The sequence below is a fragment of the Actinia tenebrosa genome, unplaced genomic scaffold (genome assembly GCF_029948245.1).
Source record: "Actinia tenebrosa isolate PJP-AT-01 unplaced genomic scaffold, QUT_ActTen_1.0 PGA_scaffold1__47_contigs__length_23844297, whole genome shotgun sequence".
Classification (NCBI taxonomy): domain Eukaryota; kingdom Metazoa; phylum Cnidaria; class Anthozoa; order Actiniaria; family Actiniidae; genus Actinia; species Actinia tenebrosa.
The window spans coordinates 1,501,345-1,521,682 of record NW_028292578.1 but is presented as its reverse complement, the minus strand read 5'-3'; the positions used below and the strand labels follow the sequence as shown (position 1 = coordinate 1,521,682).

Here is a 20,338-nt window from a genome sequence, read left to right as displayed (position 1 = left end):
GACCTTCTTAAAAATGTCTTGATTGCGAGGCTAACATGAAAATACAAGAGAAATGCCACAAATTCCATCGGAAAAAAATTGATTTCTTATATGTTCCATATTAGTCTCAGCTCGCATCCACATACTTCTGAGAAGTGTCCATTCATGACAGTATACATTACTAAACTTTAGCCTACAATGGCTTTGTTTGTGAGATCAGTATCCAGGCCATTACCGGTTACTACCCTCCACAGGGTTCCCGTACCTGTTAGCTGAAGAGGTTATTTTATTCACAAATGCTTGAGCAAGTTTGACCAAATTTCTTTGGTTTTTCTCCAGATCGTCCTTCTTTGCGATTCTGAAAAGAAGAATAAAGATGTCATTAATAAGATATAACTACCTCCCATATTCTACCCTCCCCTCCCACCCTGTTATCATCTCATCACCCAACGTGGGCTTTTTATTTGAGCTGCTTCTGAATTAGCGGGGAAACTTTGGTTTATCACTTGCTGCTATCTTATTAGCTCGATGCACCCTTATTCAAGTTCCAAATTACCACTGTGTTCCTTGATTGCAGACCCAGTTATACAGGGTCAGCCTCGTATCAGTGTCGAAATATTGACAAATACCAACGGTAAAGTAAAGAATGCAAAACTTCAACAATACGAACACTTGGAAATTCCACGGTATTTCACTGGAACAAATGAATTTCTGTACAAAATCGAGGCTAACCCTGAGCAACAGAGAACTTGAAACTATGAAATTGCACGAAACTATGAAATGGGAAGCCATTTCAGTGTTCTCTCATCCGTCAGGATCCACTTCATATACTGTCTGTTGTTGTTGTTGTTGTTGTTGTTATACGTATATTATATTATTATACAGTGTTTCCTCACCTGTCAGGATCCACTTCATATACTGTCTGTTCTTTTTGCTCATTGACTATTGTTGTTGTTGTTGTTGTTGTTATACGTATATTATATTATTATACAGTGTTTCCTCACCTGTCAGGATCCACTTCATATACTGTCTGTTCTTTTTGCCTATTGACTATTGTTGTTGTTGTTGTTGTTGTTGTTGTTATACGTACATTATATTATTATACAGTGTTTCCTCACCTGTCAGGATCCACTTCATATACTGTCTGTTCTTTATACATATCGACTATTAGTGGACCAAGGACGGTGTGCAGGTAGTTACTGCCATGACTCTTGAAACAAAATGTCATGACTTTGCTGGCCAAGCTGTTACCACGAAATAAAATCTGCATGGATTCGGCATTACTAACCTAAAAGATAAAAAGATGGAACAAGAAATGGGTGTTTTTACTTTATGTAAATTTTGAAAATTACCAAATACTATGATATGATGTGATGGGATGGAATGCAATGGGATAGGATGGGATGGGAAGGGTTGGGATGGGATGCAATGGAATGGGATGGGAAGGGATGGGAAGGGATGGGATGGGATACAATGGGATGGATGGGAAGGGAAGGGTTGGGATGGGATGGGATAGGAAGGGTTGGGATGGGATAGGAAGGGTTGGGATGGGATGTGATGGGATGGGAAGGGTTAAGATGGGATGGGGTGCAATGGGATGGGATGGGAAGGGTTGGGATGGAATGCAATGGGAAGTGATAGGAATGGATGGGATGGGATGCAATGGGAAGGGAAGGGAAGGGATGCAATGGGAAGTGATGGGAAGGGATGGGATGGACAACGTTTTGCCGCGAGACGACCCTTGCCGCCCTACATATTGCCATACATACCTCATGGGAAAAGATGTTTTTGAGTAGCTGAGGAAGCATGTGTCTATCTTCAAACAGAGTCACCAAAACCTTAGCTAATTCATCCTAACCAAAAACAACAAATTTGATGAGTGAAAATGATAAATATCCTCACAAGCCCATCATATACCTTCACAAGTGAACATAAGCCCAGGGCCCATAACCGCGGTTTTACGGTAGTATCACACTTATTAGTCCTTCCGAGGTTGAGGAAAGACTGGGTCGACATGGAATTGCAGTGCATTGTGGGGCTGTTTTAGGGGAAGAAATAGACGCCATCTTGGAAATTTCCCCATAAGATAGTCCCACGATGCACTGCAATGCCAACTCATTCAAATTTATTCTCAACCTCGGGATAGAGGCTTTGCATAATCACGTCATGACAGCCATGACAGGAGGCACAACAAGTTATTTTCTCCTAGGAAACTAAATTCTCATGTAAATTAGCTTAGATCAGATTCAATTGTTCCTGCCTGCTGGCATGGCTGCCATTACGTGATGGTGCAAAGCCTCTATGGCCAAGGAAAAAACCGTAACTGATTAACTACGCGGTACGGTAACCGCATGGCAACAGTATGGCTACGAGCTTGCAGAATCCCCCTACCCCTCCCAATTCCCCTTACAATATGACTTTGTTATCGGGTAATGATAAATAAGTAAATTATACACCGTGAAGAGATGAAAAAACTGACGTTTCGGACGCTAGTCCTTCGCCGGAGTAAAAGAGCTTTTAAACCGTTTTTTCATCTTTTCACGATTTATAATTCATCTTTTTATTATTACAGTTTCATTAGAAACACCGACGCAGCTCACACAAGTTTTTAGCTAGTTATCTTTTCCAATTATCGGGTAGATCATCGGGTAGGTTTTACTACTCTTACCAGTTGTTGTGAGGGAACCACACTTGCTAGTGCCATAGTAATGGGCAATTCGCCCTTCTCACCAGCCATTGTCACCAACTCAACCAGTCTATCGAATCGGTCCATCAGAACTGTATCTGCTAGATTGTCAAATTCTGTTCCCTAAACAACAATAGAATCTGCTTGTTAGGTCGTTATCTCAATAAGAAAGTTCTTCCCATTGCTGGGTTGCACTTGACGTCATTCCCTGTCTCGTGCGGAAAGCTCATCAAAGCGGAAGTTTTCAACAGGATGGACTTTTCTGGTTGACAGCATATGGTGGTCAGTGTTTTTAACAACCTTTTTAGTCTTTATCAGCTTATTGAAACCCAGACTTTAAATATGTATTGCTATATTGTGGTGTTATATTGAAGAAATAGAAAACGCGCGCGCGTGCTGTGTGCTGTCATAAAGCACGCGGGGGTTGGCAGAACACGAGAGAAGTGTTAGGAGAAGCACGACGCGTAGCGTCATTCATAACAGTTATTTTATAAAAGGACTGTTTTCCATGAAGTAACAGCGTTACATGTTGATGGTTTGCAATAATCCCAAAGAGTCAAAAGACAAAGACATGGCGGCCATATTGGTGGTATGTATTAACAAAGGAGGCTGATGAGAAATCTTGGTGTAAAGTATCACCAGCGTAGATCCTAACCCTAATATTAATGACGCTTCACACCAGTAAACTATCACAATCCTTTTTTTAAATCTGGTTATTGGTTATTTTTTATCATCAATAAGAGGACAGACAGATAAAGCTGACGTCAACGAGCGCGCGCTCTTTCCGTTGGTTGTTTTGATCACTAAAAATGAGAAGTTTTTATCGTTTTTGTTATTGGCTACGCCTCGTGAATCCACACTACTTTGACAATGTGATGACGCAATTTATCGTCAATAAGAGGACAGACACAAAAAACTGATGTCTATTTGTTAATTAGCAGACCAAAACAGCTACCAAAAGGTATTCTGGAAGTGTTGGTATAAAACGTCATTATGCTGGAGACCTATTGGCACGAAGAAGTCACGTGCAAACAAAGAATAGGAAATGAGTTCGAAAGAGCAACGTCATTATGATAAACCTAACCTGCTGTAAGATCTTCGTCAAGACTTCCATGAAAACTGCTCTCGTTTGTAGATCCTCATGATAACCAAGGCCTTGAATACAACGTACAGACAAATCTTACATCAGTTACATACATTTGCTATGGTGTCTATCTATACTATACTCACCTATAGCATACATTAACCCTGTATCAATGTTAGCGTTCAGTAGATTGGACATCGCCAGGATGGTACTCTGATGAATGGAATGTGCTGCTGAGAGCGATGGCTGTCCTTCACGGCCTTGGGAGTCAATGTATTGTTCTTTACATCGGCTCATTAGGTTCATAAATAAGGTGAAGTACCTGGACAGACAGACAACTCATAAATAAGGTGAAGTACCTGGACAGACAGACAATTCATAAATAAGGTGAAGTACCTGGACAGACAGACAATCTGTATGAGCATCCCACTTGTAAACATAAGAAAGGTCTACTTCTAGATATTAAATGTGGTGGTATTGACTGTGGAGTGTGTTATATACTTATACACTAGACTGGACAATAGACCCCTTGCAGCACGTCGGAACGTAGCTCGATTTGGAGGGCAAAACAATAGGTTTCCAAATCTCAGGAGATTGAAATTCTTTTGTTTCATCCTCTAAATTGAGCTGCTTTGACGTCACATACAAGGGGTATATATTATGATTATGATTATGATTATGATTTATGATTTATATAGCGCCCTTTAATATGTGGATATAATCAAAGGCGCTTTACATGGAGTTGTGAATGACAGATTGCTTTATGCAATTTACAAGCATGAGAGATGGTTAAAATGAAGTGTAGGCACTGAGTTTGGTCACTGCCAGGGTTTCTTTTTACGTCCTCAGTGGTTCTTTTATGTCCCCCATTTTTACTGTAGGTTAGGAAGGGTTAGGAGACAGGGCCTACGGTTTAAAGTCCTTGTCCGAGAAGACTTGAAGGTCTAACCATTTGAAGATATTATTACAAAGGCAGCACCTTCTCCTCAGTTATTTTAAGACCCTGAGTGTTGGTCCGGCCGAGGCTTCAAACACGACCTCCCGCAAAACAGACCGACGCTCTTACCAACTGAGCTAACCGGGTGGCGGTTACATATCTTTCCGTATCACGACGTATGTAAAATAGCTTACTTGTACAATGGTACGATGAGCAAAAATTGGCCCATTTGGTGTGTCTTAGAAATCACTTACTTTAGAAAGAGCTGGGATTTGGCCTCAACGATGTCAGCTTCTACACCTTCCGGCTGTAGTGGAAGATTGGCCAACAGGGATGCAATAGCACGAATCACAGCAGCATCAAGCTCACTGAGAAAAAGGAAGAAAAATGAAATGTTTATATGAAGACTGGAGATGTGCAAATAAATCTATTCTTGACAATAGAGCAGACTTTGGAAAAATGTATGTTGTAGACACGTCATAAGGTAACCATGACAGTGCCGTATTCCAGCATTCTGATTGGTTGAACAATAATAAAGCGTGCTTTAATTGGTTCAACTAATGTCGTTAATAGACACAAAGAAACAATTTACATCACAGGGTACGCGACCGTTGGTGTTTTGTTTCGTATGGGTTGCCTGTGGTGTGTAGCGCACTTTCTAGTAAGCAGTCTCTAGTGTTTACTATAGAGTGCATTACCAACGGTTATTGATTTGAATTTAATCGGCTATCAGTTTACAGCGCCAATCTGATCACAGGGCAGATCTGATCACAGCTTATGTAATAGGAAACCGATCACGACACAGGAAACCCACAAAGAGCAAAGTTACTTTTCTAAAAGAAGCAAAAAAATATAGCCGGGTTTCCTGTGTTTACATGTGGAAGAATACTGAACAACAACATCAAACAACTACCAAGACAGCATCTAAAGTGACTGGCCAAACTAATTCAACAATGATTAAAAAAAAAATCAAAAAATAACAATTTACATCTGGAAGAATACTGAACAACAACATCAAACAACTACCAAGACAGCATCTATAGTGACTGGCCAAACTAATTCAACAATGATATTAAAAAAAATTCAAAAAATACTGATCACTCCACTACTAACAACGCTGTTTCCATTTCCCTGTTTTTCTTTTGCCAAAATTTATGCCAACCTTTTCGTCTTTCATTTTACCTAGATAATGAGACCAAATCCTTTGGCATGTGTTCACTCGTGTCACTGGAGTGTAGAACCCAATCGGTTAAGTACTCAACGAGTTTGTTTCTGAACTTCATTTCTTGGTGGAAGAGCAGTTCCTCTCTTCTGGTCATTACCTTCAAACAGAAAAAAAAGTATAAGTCTTCTGTTAACTTGTGCAAGGAAAACAGGTTTTCTCTTTCACTAGAACCATGTATCAAGGGAGTCTGTATAAAGGAGTCTTACCAAATCAACAAGGTTGCAGAGCTTTGTCTTAATCTGAAGTGACTGAGAGCTCAGTGGTAGGTTACGAACATATCTAACGATGAAAGGGAAAATGGTAAAAATAAATAAATAAATAAAAATACATATCTTTATTTAAGTGTCTAGTCGTTCTACTAATCTACTACTAGTCGTTTCGCACTAATTGGGGACACTTTCGCTCACACGCACTACCACTTTATTTAATGTTCTATGCACACAACGCTCAACTCACATGTTGATTTTTACGGAGGGAGGAAACCGGAGAACCCAGACAAAACCCTCGTAGCATAGGAGAGAACAACACATCAAACAAACTCAATTCACATGTGACGACCGCAGGGTGAACTTGGTTTATGAACCGTTTATGAACCATTAAATAACAGAAACCGCCATTCATTATCAATAAAAAAGCAACCAAGCGAGGAATTAATGGTAAAGTGTTCTTTACCTTACTAAGGTGAGTATCATGGCCTCAATACTTCCAGGTTGGAAGCCCTCTTTCTTTCCCTTGTTGTCCAGTATGTGTCTCATGATAGTGATCACCTATAACCACCATCAATATTGTCAGTTACTATAGAATGCTTGTATAGTATCAAATGAAAATCGTTTCCCCCTCAGTAATGCTTTATGTTGAATTGTGGTCATGATTAGATGCATCATAGTAGTGTGCTGGTATTGCTGTTGTAGTTGTAGTTGGTGTTGTTGTTACTTTAGTTGCTGTCGTTGATGATAAAGATGGTGATGTCATTTGTTACTGATGATGCAAGATGTTTTTGATGTCATTTTTGTTGGTGATGATGAAGTTGTCATTGTCAATAATGATGATGACGATGGCAGTGCCGTTGATTGCCGGTGATGATGTTGATGATAATGATGATGATGATGGCGCTGGTGGTGGTGATGTTGATGTTGATAATGGCAATAATGTGAATGGTGACAGAGGTGGTGGTGGTTGAGTGATAAGGATGATGATGATGCTGATAATAATAATAATAATAATAATAATTCATGTTTATTACTTGTATTGCACAAATTCCATACGATAATACAATCAATTGCGCAATAACGATGATGTTTGTGTTGGTGATTGTGCTGGTTTAGGAGTGCATCATTATTATGACAGCTTACCTGATCCACGAACAATGTATTAGTGTCCTGTAAAATGGCCTGTAAACAAACAAAACAAGATTCCTTTATAACCCTTAACTACACGAAAGATAGTTGTTACCTCAACTATTCTCACCATGGAATTTGAGCATCTTATTCCCTTCGTGCCTAGGGCTTCGTGAGCAAATTCCCATAGTGAAAATATATTTTAAAAATCTCACCTGACCACCAGCATTGAAAAACTTCTTCAAGACATTCTTGATTTCTTCAAATAGGATTGGGTACAACGTTGAACTCAGTTGTGTTCCGATCAGCTCGTTTACAGTCTTGCGTATCTGGATCAACAAAAACCTGGAGTGAGTCTAAGTTAATGAAGCTTAACTCATAAGACTCAGATGAACAAAAAGTGCAAGTGCTGCGCGCAACTTTAAACTTGTTCAGGGAAAAGAGTCCAGTTTACATGGGTCACTATTTACCAACGAAAAACCAAATAGCCAGGGTAAAATCATCATTAAGCGATTCAATGTGATGGTACGAGTCAGGAACCCCATGACAAATGCAGCGTCTGTAAATGTAATATATTTTACGCTGATCGGTAATTGCACAGAAAAAAACCTACAAACAAATTAATGCAGATTATGCCGAGTTTATAGTTATTGCAAGCTTTGCGAAGCGCTCATTGGGTCCATGGTCCATGCTCAAATTTAATTAAACAAAACAAAAATAACAAAAACTGCTGTAGGAGTATGAAAATTCACACAAATTCACAAACCTTGGCTCCGTGTTTTTCGTTACTGCAGACGAGAAGGCTAAGCATGTCTTTGAGAAATCTACAGAGATAAAGAAACGATTTTTAAAATGGATAAAGAAAAACAAGAACGAAGCAAGACACACGTAAATAAGCAGCCATAGACTTGTGGCAGGCACCACCGCAGTGATGAGAGGTGGCGCATTAGCAGACGCAAGTCTAGTATAGATAGCTCGTGTTCACTGACCTTGCTACGTTTGAGTTGTCTTTCCCCTGGGTGTCGGTGCTGCCAGACGGTACGGCTGATGGTAATGCACGGCTGTATCTCCTAAGAAACGAAGGGGGAAAAAATCAAAATATGATAACGATATTCCTAATTGCCATTTACGACACTCTCGGTTGCACTCGCACGGATACATTTTGTATAGACCTCTTGCAACACGTCGGAATGCAGCTCAATTTGGAGGACGTAACAATAGGTTTCCAATTTTCAGGAGATTGGAATTCTCTTATTTTGTCCCCCAAATGGAGCTGCTTTGACGTCACATGCAAGGGGTCTATTAAAGCTATTATAGACCAAATGCAAAACTCACACCGATGTGAAGCTTATGTTGTGGACAAAGGGATCTGGCGTGATTCAAAGCAATCTGGCGTGATACAAAAGTCACGAATCGTGCCAGATCCCTTTGTTCACAACTTAAGCCTCACATCGGTGCAGGTTTTGCATTTGGTCTATTGCTACACACAACACTCAAGTTGCATGGTTTCATGACTGCGGCACAAATCAGTGTAACAGCATCTCATTAGCCCTTCTGAGGTCGAGTCATAAACTGTGTCTAGTTGGCTTTGCAGTGCATTGTGGTACTGTTTTAGAGGACCTATTTAGGACATAGCGTACGGAAAAAGACAGAAAAATTAGCACTAACAAGGGAATTACAAAGGCTTTTTCCTAACCTGATTGTCTGGTGTGTTGTCAGGCACACCACTCCTAGAGAACACAGGAATCCCGTCATGTAAGTCCATTCATTCAAAGACTCCTGCAAAAGAACCAAATGGACATTTGTCACTCAGCGCAAATCCTTTGTTTAATCACGTGTCACCTCTTGCTGAACCGCTTGAATGCGTGGCCACGTGAGCAAATCTGTTGTTCCAGTCAACATGGGTGCCGCGTGAAAGAAAGGCCGAGCCTCCAGTCCTTTAAAAATGTTATAGGGCGTAAAAATCTTGCAGACTTAATTAGCAACAACTGTGACTCGTGCATAATTTGTAATTCATAGCTACAATCTTGGACAAAAAGAGTTGAGAAAATTTCATTTCATCCGTTAAAAATTGTGTTGTATCATCGTACCCCCTCCCCCCGGTGCAATGTTGGTCCCATCAGGTAAAGCAGTGCTCTCTCCATGGCAACAACATTGTTTGGGGGGAGGGGGGAGGGGGGAGGGGGGAGGGGGGAGGGGGGGAGGGGGGGAGGGGGTCGTTTTAAGGGGAAAGTTTCATGTTTTTCATGAAAACATTCATTAAAAATAAAAATTTCTCAACATTTTTGTCCAAGATTGTAGATTAGAACATTAGATTCATTTTTAACATGAATACATTTTGCTTACATCATACATAATTTTGATATTTAGATTTTGATATATTTTTCTAGGTTTTTTTTTTAAATTATATTTCATTATTATAGCTTTTAGAAATTATTAGTAGATGCAATTTTAGCTTAATTTCTCTTTTTTTTTTTTTCGTAATTGTATAGATACATTTATTGATTTATTTGTGTCCCCAATTAGTCTCTGAGACTAAATACATTGACACATTAATAAAGGTTGATTGATTGATTGATTGTGATAAAGGTTCATACCCTAATAAGGTTTCCTAACAAAAACCTTAGGGACTGGGTGATCATAGAAAAGCAGCGATTCCTCTTAACAATTTCAAAACATAGCGTAGTAATAAAATGTACATAGCCAAAGAATTTACTGACCTCAATATTTTTAGTGGCCAACCTCGTCAAACTAGAGCCAGTTCTCTTGCGTACAGACGAAAGGTATTGGACAGCCATACTTCCACTGTCCTCTTTACCATAGTTCGTCAGTCCGTATGTAAGTCTTTGCCACCTCGTGTAGGTGTTTTCCCAGGCCTACGAGAGAAATACTCTTTAGTATAGAGGTTTTGCGCACCATGAGTAAAGTTTGTTTGGTGTCTCTCTTGATTGGAGGGTTTTTCTTCGGGTTCTCCAGTTTTCCTCCCTCTGCAAAACCTAACATGCTAAATTTCAATTCCAACTGTGAGTTATCCGTGCCCTGACTTTGATCAGCCCAGAGTTTGTTTCAGGGTTCGATCTGTGAGTTACCTTTGGCCTGGCTTTGGTCAAACCAGAGGTTGCTTCAGGGTACGGTTAAAACTAAAGGTTATGAATCCTGTATACCATGCATGTGTCGGTTTTCTACATCTCCTTCTAGCCTTACCATTCAGTCACTCACCTGTACATTGCCTGGTGTTTGCCGGTCAAACTGTCGTAACAATGCCATGATTTTCTTCTGAAGAGCAGCACGTCCTACGATATGAGAATATTGACACTAAGCTTTACCCTACTATGACATTGTTCACTAGCAAATGAATATAGAAAACTCAGGTCAAATGTTGATGTTTATAGAGGGAGGGATAAAGAATGGAGTAGAACATTGTCCCGTTACCTGCAGTGAATCTCGTTGCTTCAGCAGCCAGTTCAGTCATGACATTCATGTTACCCGAGTTGTGAAGCTCGTTAAGGTTTTCTGAGCTTTGCAGGATGTCCATCTCTTCACACAAGTGTCCGAAACACGACAGAGCCAACAACGCTGCCTCGATGTCTGAGCTCCATAAGTAGCTGAGAAATGCTTCCTGATAAAACATAACGGTTTGTGTTTCAGAATGAGAAAAGGACCAATCAAGAAGCTATCAGTGGATAAGTCGACGCTATTATACAATAAATTTTTTCATTGGATAAGATTTATCCATTGGATAGCACTATCCCCCCTTCGTACAACAAGGCCCAGAATGAGAAAAAAGTAGGTTAAAAGTAAGTAGTGGGATTTGAAAAGGACCAATATTACATCAATCAGGTTACAAAAGATAACACAGCCAATGGGAACGAAGGGAAAAAAGAGCATATTTGCTGGCGCACGCATTAGACGCACGTACTACTGTAATTCCATCGGTGAGCATGTTGCCTGATAATGTATGATACTGATGATCAAGGTATATGATGTCCGATAACAGGTGCGCGTTTTGTAAACAGAGCACCGCGTGACGCAACCGATGGGTGTGCTATCAGATAATTCATGATACTGATGATCGAGAAATAGGGTGTGCGATGAGTGTGCGCTGCGTAAACAGAGCACCGTGTGACGTAACCGATGGGTGTGTTGTTAGATAATGCATGATACTGATGATCAAGGTACATGGTATCCGATAACAGGTGCTCGTGAAAACAAGGCACTCTGTGATGCAACCGATGTATGTGTTTTTTTATAACGCACGCCAACGTTAATCACGACGACTCACCTCAAGCTTATTGTGTGCCAGAGAACAGACTGGTATGTGGCAGCCAGTAGATGCATGTTCCTGTCAAATAACACAGAACAGATTTTCATTTAACATGGCATTAGATGTTTTTGTCGCCGATCTGTTCCATAGACTTCTTTACATTGGGCGTAATTCTTTCCTATTTCAGACGACGTGTCATTTTTTTGAGAATAAGATTTTTTGTTTGAGTTCTAACCATATTCATGTGTCTTCTCGTGTGCAACCGTTAAACAAATAGATGATACTCTAAGGAATGACACGTGGTCTGGAATGGGAAAACATCATACACATGCAGTTTCTTTTTGCAAGGCGAAAGTAAGATTAAAATGCCATAAACTGCATTATTTATGAGTGTGAGTGCTTTTTGGGGAAGGAGGAGGGGGAGGCGGAGGGGGAGGCATAGGGGGAGGCGGAGAGTAAATGTATTATATCATCCAGTATGCATACCACATACCTTGTGCCTACTTAGGAATTCATTTTTACACCGAATAAGATCCTTCAGGTATTTTAATAATCTAGTGCTGTGTGAGCCATGATTGATGAGTATTTCACAGATGGCAAAGAACACGTGGGAACTAGAAAATGTAATTCAATATAACAGCATATGGTAAATAACAAGTACTAGTCCATTGTTTTCTGCATTCAAATCGTGGTTCTTTTTCGTCGCCTATACAGGGTTATATAGTGAAGACAGACGGGGCCTACGGTTTTAAGTCCTTGTCCGAGAAGACTTGAAGGTCTAACCATTTGCAGATGTAATTACAAAGGCAGCACCTTCTCCTCAGTTATTTTAAGACCCTGAGTGTTGGTCCGGCCGAGGCTTGAGCCACGACCTCCCGCACAACAGACCGACGCTCTTACCAACTGAGCTAACCGGGTGGCGGTAATATTTATTCATATGGCACAAATCCAAAATGGAGTTTTTAAATGCGATTTCCAAAATAGCTAATCCAATTGAGATGCACAGTGAAGACAAGTCACGTGATCATACCACACCATATTAGGACAAAATACCTTCCACTGTTAAGAGACTTAAGGTGAGAATGATCACGTGGTCTCTCTGGTCACATGATAAAGTTTGAATAGTTAGGTCAACAGAAGTGGGAAAGAGATCATCCAATAAACGCCGAGATACTGACAATCCATTCAACTTATCTGTGTGCAGAACAGTTTCAATAGTGCACTTAATTACCTAATCTCCCAGAAAGTGGCTAAAGGTGCTACAGGATTCCACATTTCGACGATTTCTGCTTGGAAGAAGCGATATAGTGTCTGAAACCAAGTCATTCAAGTTAGTAATCAATGCTTTGCATATCAGAGTCAAATGAAATTCACTTTAAAGACAATGACTATGCAAACATCACGACACAGTCACGTTACGAAAATGATGACGTCACCGTCACGGTACGGTTCAAATCTTACGTACAATTTTCAAAGTCAAACTAGACGCATATCTGCGTGAACTCGGGCTTCATAGCAGAAAATCGAAAGAATTCTTCGTGAACACTGTCATCCTTCTGACGAAACCTTGAAAAATTCCTCCATTGCTCGACCATGTGCTTATGCTTATGGCGCATACTACGCACGCGCATAGAACTTGCCATGCGCTTTGAACGCAACTGTGATTTGTGACAGAACGCAAATAAAGCCCAATTTATACCTAGGGCATTTCTTTGAAAGCCCGAGTAAAAAGAAATTGCTTTATTTTTGAATTGCACATACCTTGGCAGCTTCTTCTCTGATATCAAAACACGAGGACTTTTTGAGGACAAGATCAACAAGACCCATGATGATTTGTGACGAGCTCTTCTGGATTTCCCAACCAGGTGTGTCTTGGTTCTGAAATCAACCAAATCCTTACTAAATTGCGGCAACAATAACAAGAAGCCTTGATTGAAAATAGATCATTTCAATACGGGGATTTCTTTTTCCTCTTTTTGGCATGCATTTTTCCCTGACTAATAAGTAGGCATGGAAAGGAAGGCGAGGTGTCGGGGAATGAATGGAGAATAGAACGGAAAGGGACGAGAGGAATCGGAAACTTAACGGGATTAGGAATTATGGGAAAACGGAGAGGAAAGAAATACAGAGGTAGAAAAGGACGAGAGGGAAGGGAAGGGAAGGGAAGGGAAATGATGGACCTTTATCACGCGGCAGCAACGCTAAATGGAACAATAGATTTCCCACGCGTGGCCTCGCATTCAAGCGCTCCAGGATGAGGTTGCGCATCGTTAAAAAAAGGTTTTATTTCTTATGGTGTTGTGTGAGAAGGGTCCATCTAATCTTGTTACAAAAGCTACAAAACCATGAATAGAGCTAATCCACTGTTTTCCCATTTCAGGCCACGTGTCATTCCCTAGAGTACCATTTCTTTGTTTAACGGTTGCACGCGAGAAGACACATTAATATGGATACAACTCAAACAAAAAATGTTACTCTTAAGAGAATGGCAGTGGTCTGAAATGGGAAAGCAGTGGATTAGGTACATTGGTCATCCTGTGGTAGGATTTGACTTACGTGGAAAGCAAAAACAGGATCAGCGTAGAACAACCTAACCAGACACAATAACAACTCTTTGTCTCTTCTTCCTGCGGGCATGTCATCCGACTCTCGATGACCTCTTTTGTGAATCTCTTTCACTTTATAAATCTGAAAAGAACCAAACATAGATTCATACGATGGCACGCAAAATTCCATAGCATACTACTTATATACAACAGTCCATTTTATATTTGGTAAACAAGAGATGGGGATGTGTATGATAATAGACCTAAACCACTGTTTTCCCATTTCACAACACGTGTCATTCCCTAGAGTATCATTTCTTTGTTTAAGGTTTGCGCTCGGTTGCACATGAGAAGACACATGAATATGGATACAACTCAAACAAAGAATCTTATTCTCAATGAAATGACACATGGTCTGAAATGGGCAAAACATTACGCCTTATTTCTCTTATTACCTCATTTCTCTTCCCTCCTCTCCAATCCCCCTCCTTTCTCCCCAAAGCGCTGCTACGCAGGCTATATGAAAATGCGCATTGGTGAACAGGAATCGTGAGGGATAGGGATAGGGAAGGAGGGGCAATGGAAGACACGATGGCTATGAGGGAAGCAGGAAGTGCGACATAAAGAGATTATATAACTAGGATTCTTTGGTGGGAACTGAATGAAATAAGATATACAGAGCTCCTATTTATGCTAGCTGCTAGTGAATGTCGCGAGTAGAAGCAAATATATGCCATATAAAGCACCGTTTGGACAGTAATTGGACAGTAGGACTACAAACGTTACGTAAACGCCGCTCCTCTAATAACACACAGCTACCACTGCGTAATATCACGCTCCTACCTGACTTAGTCTCGATTGCTGTGCCTCTTGCTCAGCAGTTCGTATTTTATTCAGAACGTGCTGTAAAAACATTAAGCAAGGAAAGAAGATTAGGTTGGTAAAAAGTGTAATAGGATATTAAAGAAAATAAAGTCACGCCGTACCAAGAATATTGCACGGATCTGCTGTGATTTAGGGTACAGTACGTCTGCTTTAGGCCACCAACCAAGAGCAGCCTGCAAATAGAATGAAAACGCATGATTACTATTATTATCATGACCATCATCATCATCATCATCATTATTTACTACTACTAGTATCATCATCATCATCACCATCACATCATCATCCCCACCACCATCATCATCATCATATCATCGTCATCATCATCATTATTATCATTATTATCATTATTATTGATAAAAACACATACAGTGATTACCAAGAAAAGATAAATCAACTAAACAATTTGCCCTGGTTTTGCAAGAGGGTAACACTAAATCTATATAATTCAATATATATAATATAATATATAACTTTGTAAAACCGTCAAACAACCTCTGGTTTGACGCGACCAAGTCAGTAGGTGAAAAAATTGACTCCACTGAGTTAGAAGGGAAAAGAGGGACTGTCAACAGTCTAGGTTGAGTACGTCTAGCTCACAGTACGAATTAGAATTTAGCGTGCTGGGTATGGTGAAGGAAGGCGAGAACAGGAGAACCCAGAGAAAAACCCTTGGGGTTGCAGGTTAAGGGTTTGTTAGCCACTGACTAATAGACCTCCTCTGCTCTGGAGCGCTCGAGCGTAATGTTGTCCCATTTCAGACCACGTGTCATTACCTTGAGAATAATATTCTTTGTTTGAGTTGTATCAATATTCATGTGTCTTCTCATGTGCAACCGAGCGCAATCCTTAAAAAAAGAAATGATACTCTAGGGAATGACACGTGGTCTGAAATGGGACAACATTACATCAGAGCCGAGGAGGTCTATTAGCAAGGTAGAGGAATGCCTACCTCAGTAACGATAAGATAGATACTCTTTACAGACACTAGGTTGAATATAACAGGCGAAGTGGTCAAGAGACACGGTTCAAAGTGTTGAATATTTCTATAATTGTTCCTGAAGCTGGATACAAAACAGTCCACCATCAGATCTTCTGTGGAGGTAATACTACCAGAACCAAGGCTGAACGGTTTGTTGAGGTTGAAGAGTAAAGCCTGTAAAATATAGCGGGAAATATAGTAGTTTGTAGTTAAAATCAGAACAAAGCAGCGCTTGTGTCAAATCCTCAAAAAATATTTAATGAATGCAACTTGAAATGCGTGCACATGTCTCTATACTGTGATAAAAACACTCTAAGCACTGTAGAGCATGAGAAGAACCTTAGAAACACGACGTAGTTTGAGATATAACGTGCACGCTGATTGGTTGGCCACAATGATTACGTCAGAGTTAGTATGGTCTTATCTAATGCAATTTTCAAGAACTTTTTTCCAAAAATAAGCAGGTATAATAATAAAATCAAGGGAAACATGTCCCAAAATTGAGGCTGAAGTTAAAAAAAAACAACCCAGAGCCTCGATTTGGTTACATTGTCCCGTCTTCAGGGTTCCTTACAAACCTTGAGTTCATTAAGGATGGTTAATACGAGGAAACAAAGAACAGAGTTATCCTCAGGCCGCATGTAGCTTGCTGCTTTACATAACTTGACAGAGGAGACTGCAGCACTCTCGCTCAGGGTCTTCGTGCTGGTTAATGCCTTCTTTAGGTTGTCTAAAAACTCTTTCTGTTGATAGAAAGGCAAAATAACTTTATATACCAATAATGTTTTCCTATTTCAGAACATGTGTCATTCTCTTGTGAATAAGATTCATGTGTCGTCTCATGCACAACCTAGGTGCAATAATTATTGCAATACTAGTTAGACAGTGCTAAAAGATAAAGCTATTTTTTTACTTTGATACCGCGGGGAGTGGTTGCTTAATTCTCCCGAGCTAGGGGCTTATGTGTAAAGGTGCGCCCTTTATCCCTGTCAGACTATTAGTGCTCCTTATTACGGGTATTTAAAGCTGAAGCTACACAGAACAGAGAGAAGTCGAAACAGATGTGGAGATCCTGAGGATCGAACTGTGGACCTCTACACTGTAGATCTGATGCCCGTGCACCAACTGAGCTACACCTGCTCCTGCAATTGGCATCAATAGGCAAACAATAGGCTCCAATAGGCAAACAAATACAGTTCTCATGAGTATGTTACTGGGATGAGACATACATACACTGTAAGGAAACTAGCTCACAAAAAGATGCTTTACCTTGTTGACTTTGTAACTGTCTGTGACGGTTTCCGATGTAGCGATTTCTTGCAAAAGAGTCTAAAATAAACAAAAAAAACTTTTATTTGATTGTCGTATAATTAGATTTCGTGTGTGACTGCATTACATCTTTTAATCCAATACCCACAAGCAAGATCATCACTAAAGCAGCTTAAATTTTTGTACATTATTGGGCACCGTCACGGTCAGGGCCGTACAAAATCTGCTCTTAACAGTGACTTTGCGCGCTGGGTTTTTGGTTCAAAGAATATGTCGTTCCTCATACTATCAATACCAAAGAATACCAAAATTTTGCTTATCTTTCCTAAGCTAAATGCCGCAAAATATGAGTTTCTTCAAGAGAGCATAAATAACTCTTTTTTATGCTCTCTTGGTTTCTTCCCATATTTTGTACGGCCCAATCAGAACGCATCAATAGAGCTTATTACCACGTGTCATTCTCTTGAGAATAAGATTATCTGTTTGAGTTGTATCCATATTCATGTGCCTTCTCATACACAACCGTTAAACACAGAAATATTACTCAAGGGAACGACACGTGGTCTGAAATGGGAAAACACTGCACCAAGATGAATAAGGTTTGTTGGGAAGCCATTTTATGAGTGACTCAAACAACTTACAGGACAAAGAATAAGCAACATGGTCTGCAATGGCCAGACAGCAGCTTTTCTCTTCGAGTTTTCGGCAAAGTTGTCAACAAGATCGAAAAGCCTCTCTGCAAAATCTGTAAATACAAGAAAAATTAGTACACTAAATACAATAGACCCCTCTCAAATTAATCTTGCATGCCAGACTTATGGGAAAATACAAATAAAGAAATCACACTTTTTTCGATGGAATTTGTACCAGGGGTGGCGGAAGTTGAAAATCTTTGGGGGGGGGGGGGGGCACTGGAAAAAATCACAACAATAGCTTAATAACAGTATTAAAAATCGAATCTATGCATTTATATTTCATGTGAACCAACATTTTGTGGGGGGGCCAGGCCCGTGCCCCCCCGGATCCGCCACTCCTGTGTACCATTAATTTTGTATTTGTCATTTAGGCTCACATTCAAAATAACTTTGAAACCTGTCTATGGAAAAAAGATCTCTTCAAACTTGAAAATTCCACTATCTTCATGGATTTAGACTCAAATACTTAAGGTTTAGTCTCATTACAGCGGCAAAACAAACCAATGGTATTTATCAAATACTTTCACAGATCTTCTCAAGAATACATGAATATATAACACAAAATCAACTAGTTTAACCCTGAGCAACAGAGAATTGCGCTGCCTTCATTATCAGGGACCGTGGAGCATATTGAAAAGTGGAGGGGGGAGGTTTGGAAATTAAGCATATTCAAAAAAGAAAAATAGCTATAAAAAGATAGTAAACGTTTTTCCTTTATCGTATTTTTGGCGCAAAAAATTGGGGAAGCTGCAGCCATGGTAGGTTTAAATGCAGGAGTAGAAAAGCTTACCTGAAAGCTCTCTTGATGGTTGTCTTTGTAGCTCAGCAAATTCTTCAGGAGTGTTTTCAACCCAGTTCCAAATAGCCTGATAACAAACAAACAGAAGCTTTGTAATCATTGTCATTGTTTTTTAATATTATTATTATTAACACTGTTTTATTATTAAACTAGGAATTCATGGGAAATAGCAAACTGGAAGAAACTACATAAAATCCTGTAGTGATAAAAGGGTAAATTATACACCGTGAAAAGATGAAAAAACCTACTAACATTTTGGACGCTAGTCCTTCGTCAAAGTAAAAAGCTTTTACTTTTTTTCCGATCTTTTCACGGTGTATAATTTACCCTCTTATCATTACTGTTTGATTAGAAACACCGACGTAGCTCTCACTAGTTTTTAGCTAGTTATCTAGCTACATAAAATCTTGGTGGGCCATACATTTGAAAGAAAAGAAAAGAAATCAAACTTACTTTATCAAGACCAGCAACAAATGCAAGTTGGCCTGGCTTCTTTAGATTTTTGAACACCTTGATTCCCTCTACATATGGAAAATAATCCCCCAAAAAAATGTACTTGAAATGAATAACGAGGTGCTTTTTTAAAAAGTATTAATGCATGCAGAATGGTCATTAACTGCAACTACTATTTGCCGAACGTACAGTATTATACAAATTCTCTTTCTCTTTGAAAGATACTTACACCCTCCATCCATATTCCCTCCTCCTCTTCCTCTCTTCCTCCTCTCCTTCTTGTCCCCCTTCTAGCTCCCTCCCTTCTTCCCCTTCATATTTTCTCCCTTTCTTTCTTTCTTCCTTTCATCCTTCTTTCTTTCCTCCTTTCCATCTCCCTTCCTTCTTCCTTCCTTCCTTCCTATCTCTCTCCATCCATCTTCGTTCCTTCCCTATCCCCTTCCCTTCCATCCTTCCATCCTTCCCTTCCTCCCTCCTTCCATACTGCCCACCTTTCTTCCTTCCTTCCCTTCCTCTCTCCATCCCACTTCCTATCTTTCTTTCTTCCCTTCCCGTCCTCCTTCCCTCCATCCCATTTCCTCTCTTCCTTCCTTCCCGTCTTCCTTTCTTTTCCTTTTTCATACCTTGAAGAAGAATTTTCAGTGAAGAACTGGTGACATTTAGGTGTTTAATCAGCTCCAGATCACCAGTATCAGAATTGTCTTCAGAATTTGCTAACACATGAAGTCTGACAAATAGACAGAAATTAATATAAATTAAGGTGTTTAATGAAGCAAAACAATGGACTTTTCCCCTCTGGGAAATGCAATCTCTTTTTATGAAAACACGTTTCGTTCTTTGCATACAAAATGGCTGCTGTAAAAGCCTTTTAAATGAACAAAGAAGAATAGGAAAGAGTAAAGATGTCATGAAAAACATGACTCGTTGTAGCAGGAATTGAAATACAATCTAAAGATATATAAAGCATTCTCATATTACAGGCTCTTGAAATGCATTAAAGATTCAGCAAAAGTACCTTATCGCAATACGATTAAAGAGCACAGAAAAATGGTACTTGCTGATGTGAGAAAGTATTTTGGCAGCCTCGTCCTTCTGCTCTGCTTCATATGGGATACCACTAGCTTGTGTGACAAACTGTACAATAAGAATATGAGATAACTTAGATTTAATATACTTTGTTCGTTGTAACATTCTTTT

At 39.8% G+C, this 20,338-nt stretch overlaps 1 protein-coding gene across 1 annotated transcript in view; it reads right to left on the bottom strand.

Moving 5' to 3' along the window:
- The window catches only part of LOC116307480 (neurofibromin), a 51,188-nt gene that overhangs the window by 26,698 nt on the left and 4,152 nt on the right, over positions 1 to 20,338 (bottom strand). The window contains exons 5-37 of the mRNA XM_089032298.1: positions 20,157 to 20,275; positions 19,765 to 19,868; positions 19,142 to 19,209; positions 18,680 to 18,755; positions 17,836 to 17,939; positions 17,195 to 17,254; positions 16,504 to 16,668; positions 15,896 to 16,099; positions 15,045 to 15,116; positions 14,902 to 14,961; positions 14,069 to 14,200; positions 13,274 to 13,390; positions 12,744 to 12,823; positions 12,006 to 12,126; positions 11,531 to 11,590; positions 10,681 to 10,867; positions 10,468 to 10,541; positions 9,969 to 10,124; positions 8,945 to 9,027; positions 8,238 to 8,318; positions 8,015 to 8,072; positions 7,464 to 7,577; positions 7,264 to 7,302; positions 6,584 to 6,678; positions 6,118 to 6,190; positions 5,869 to 6,008; positions 4,941 to 5,054; positions 3,896 to 4,071; positions 3,750 to 3,820; positions 2,648 to 2,788; positions 1,749 to 1,832; positions 1,098 to 1,267; positions 245 to 337 (exon numbers count right to left, since the gene is read on the bottom strand). Of these exons, the coding sequence (XP_088888424.1) occupies positions 245 to 337; positions 1,098 to 1,267; positions 1,749 to 1,832; positions 2,648 to 2,788; positions 3,750 to 3,820; positions 3,896 to 4,071; positions 4,941 to 5,054; positions 5,869 to 6,008; positions 6,118 to 6,190; positions 6,584 to 6,678; positions 7,264 to 7,302; positions 7,464 to 7,577; positions 8,015 to 8,072; positions 8,238 to 8,318; positions 8,945 to 9,027; positions 9,969 to 10,124; positions 10,468 to 10,541; positions 10,681 to 10,867; positions 11,531 to 11,590; positions 12,006 to 12,126; positions 12,744 to 12,823; positions 13,274 to 13,390; positions 14,069 to 14,200; positions 14,902 to 14,961; positions 15,045 to 15,116; positions 15,896 to 16,099; positions 16,504 to 16,668; positions 17,195 to 17,254; positions 17,836 to 17,939; positions 18,680 to 18,755; positions 19,142 to 19,209; positions 19,765 to 19,868; positions 20,157 to 20,275 (3,491 nt within the window). The remainder of the gene's footprint in view (positions 1 to 244; positions 338 to 1,097; positions 1,268 to 1,748; positions 1,833 to 2,647; positions 2,789 to 3,749; positions 3,821 to 3,895; positions 4,072 to 4,940; positions 5,055 to 5,868; positions 6,009 to 6,117; positions 6,191 to 6,583; positions 6,679 to 7,263; positions 7,303 to 7,463; positions 7,578 to 8,014; positions 8,073 to 8,237; positions 8,319 to 8,944; positions 9,028 to 9,968; positions 10,125 to 10,467; positions 10,542 to 10,680; positions 10,868 to 11,530; positions 11,591 to 12,005; positions 12,127 to 12,743; positions 12,824 to 13,273; positions 13,391 to 14,068; positions 14,201 to 14,901; positions 14,962 to 15,044; positions 15,117 to 15,895; positions 16,100 to 16,503; positions 16,669 to 17,194; positions 17,255 to 17,835; positions 17,940 to 18,679; positions 18,756 to 19,141; positions 19,210 to 19,764; positions 19,869 to 20,156; positions 20,276 to 20,338) is intronic.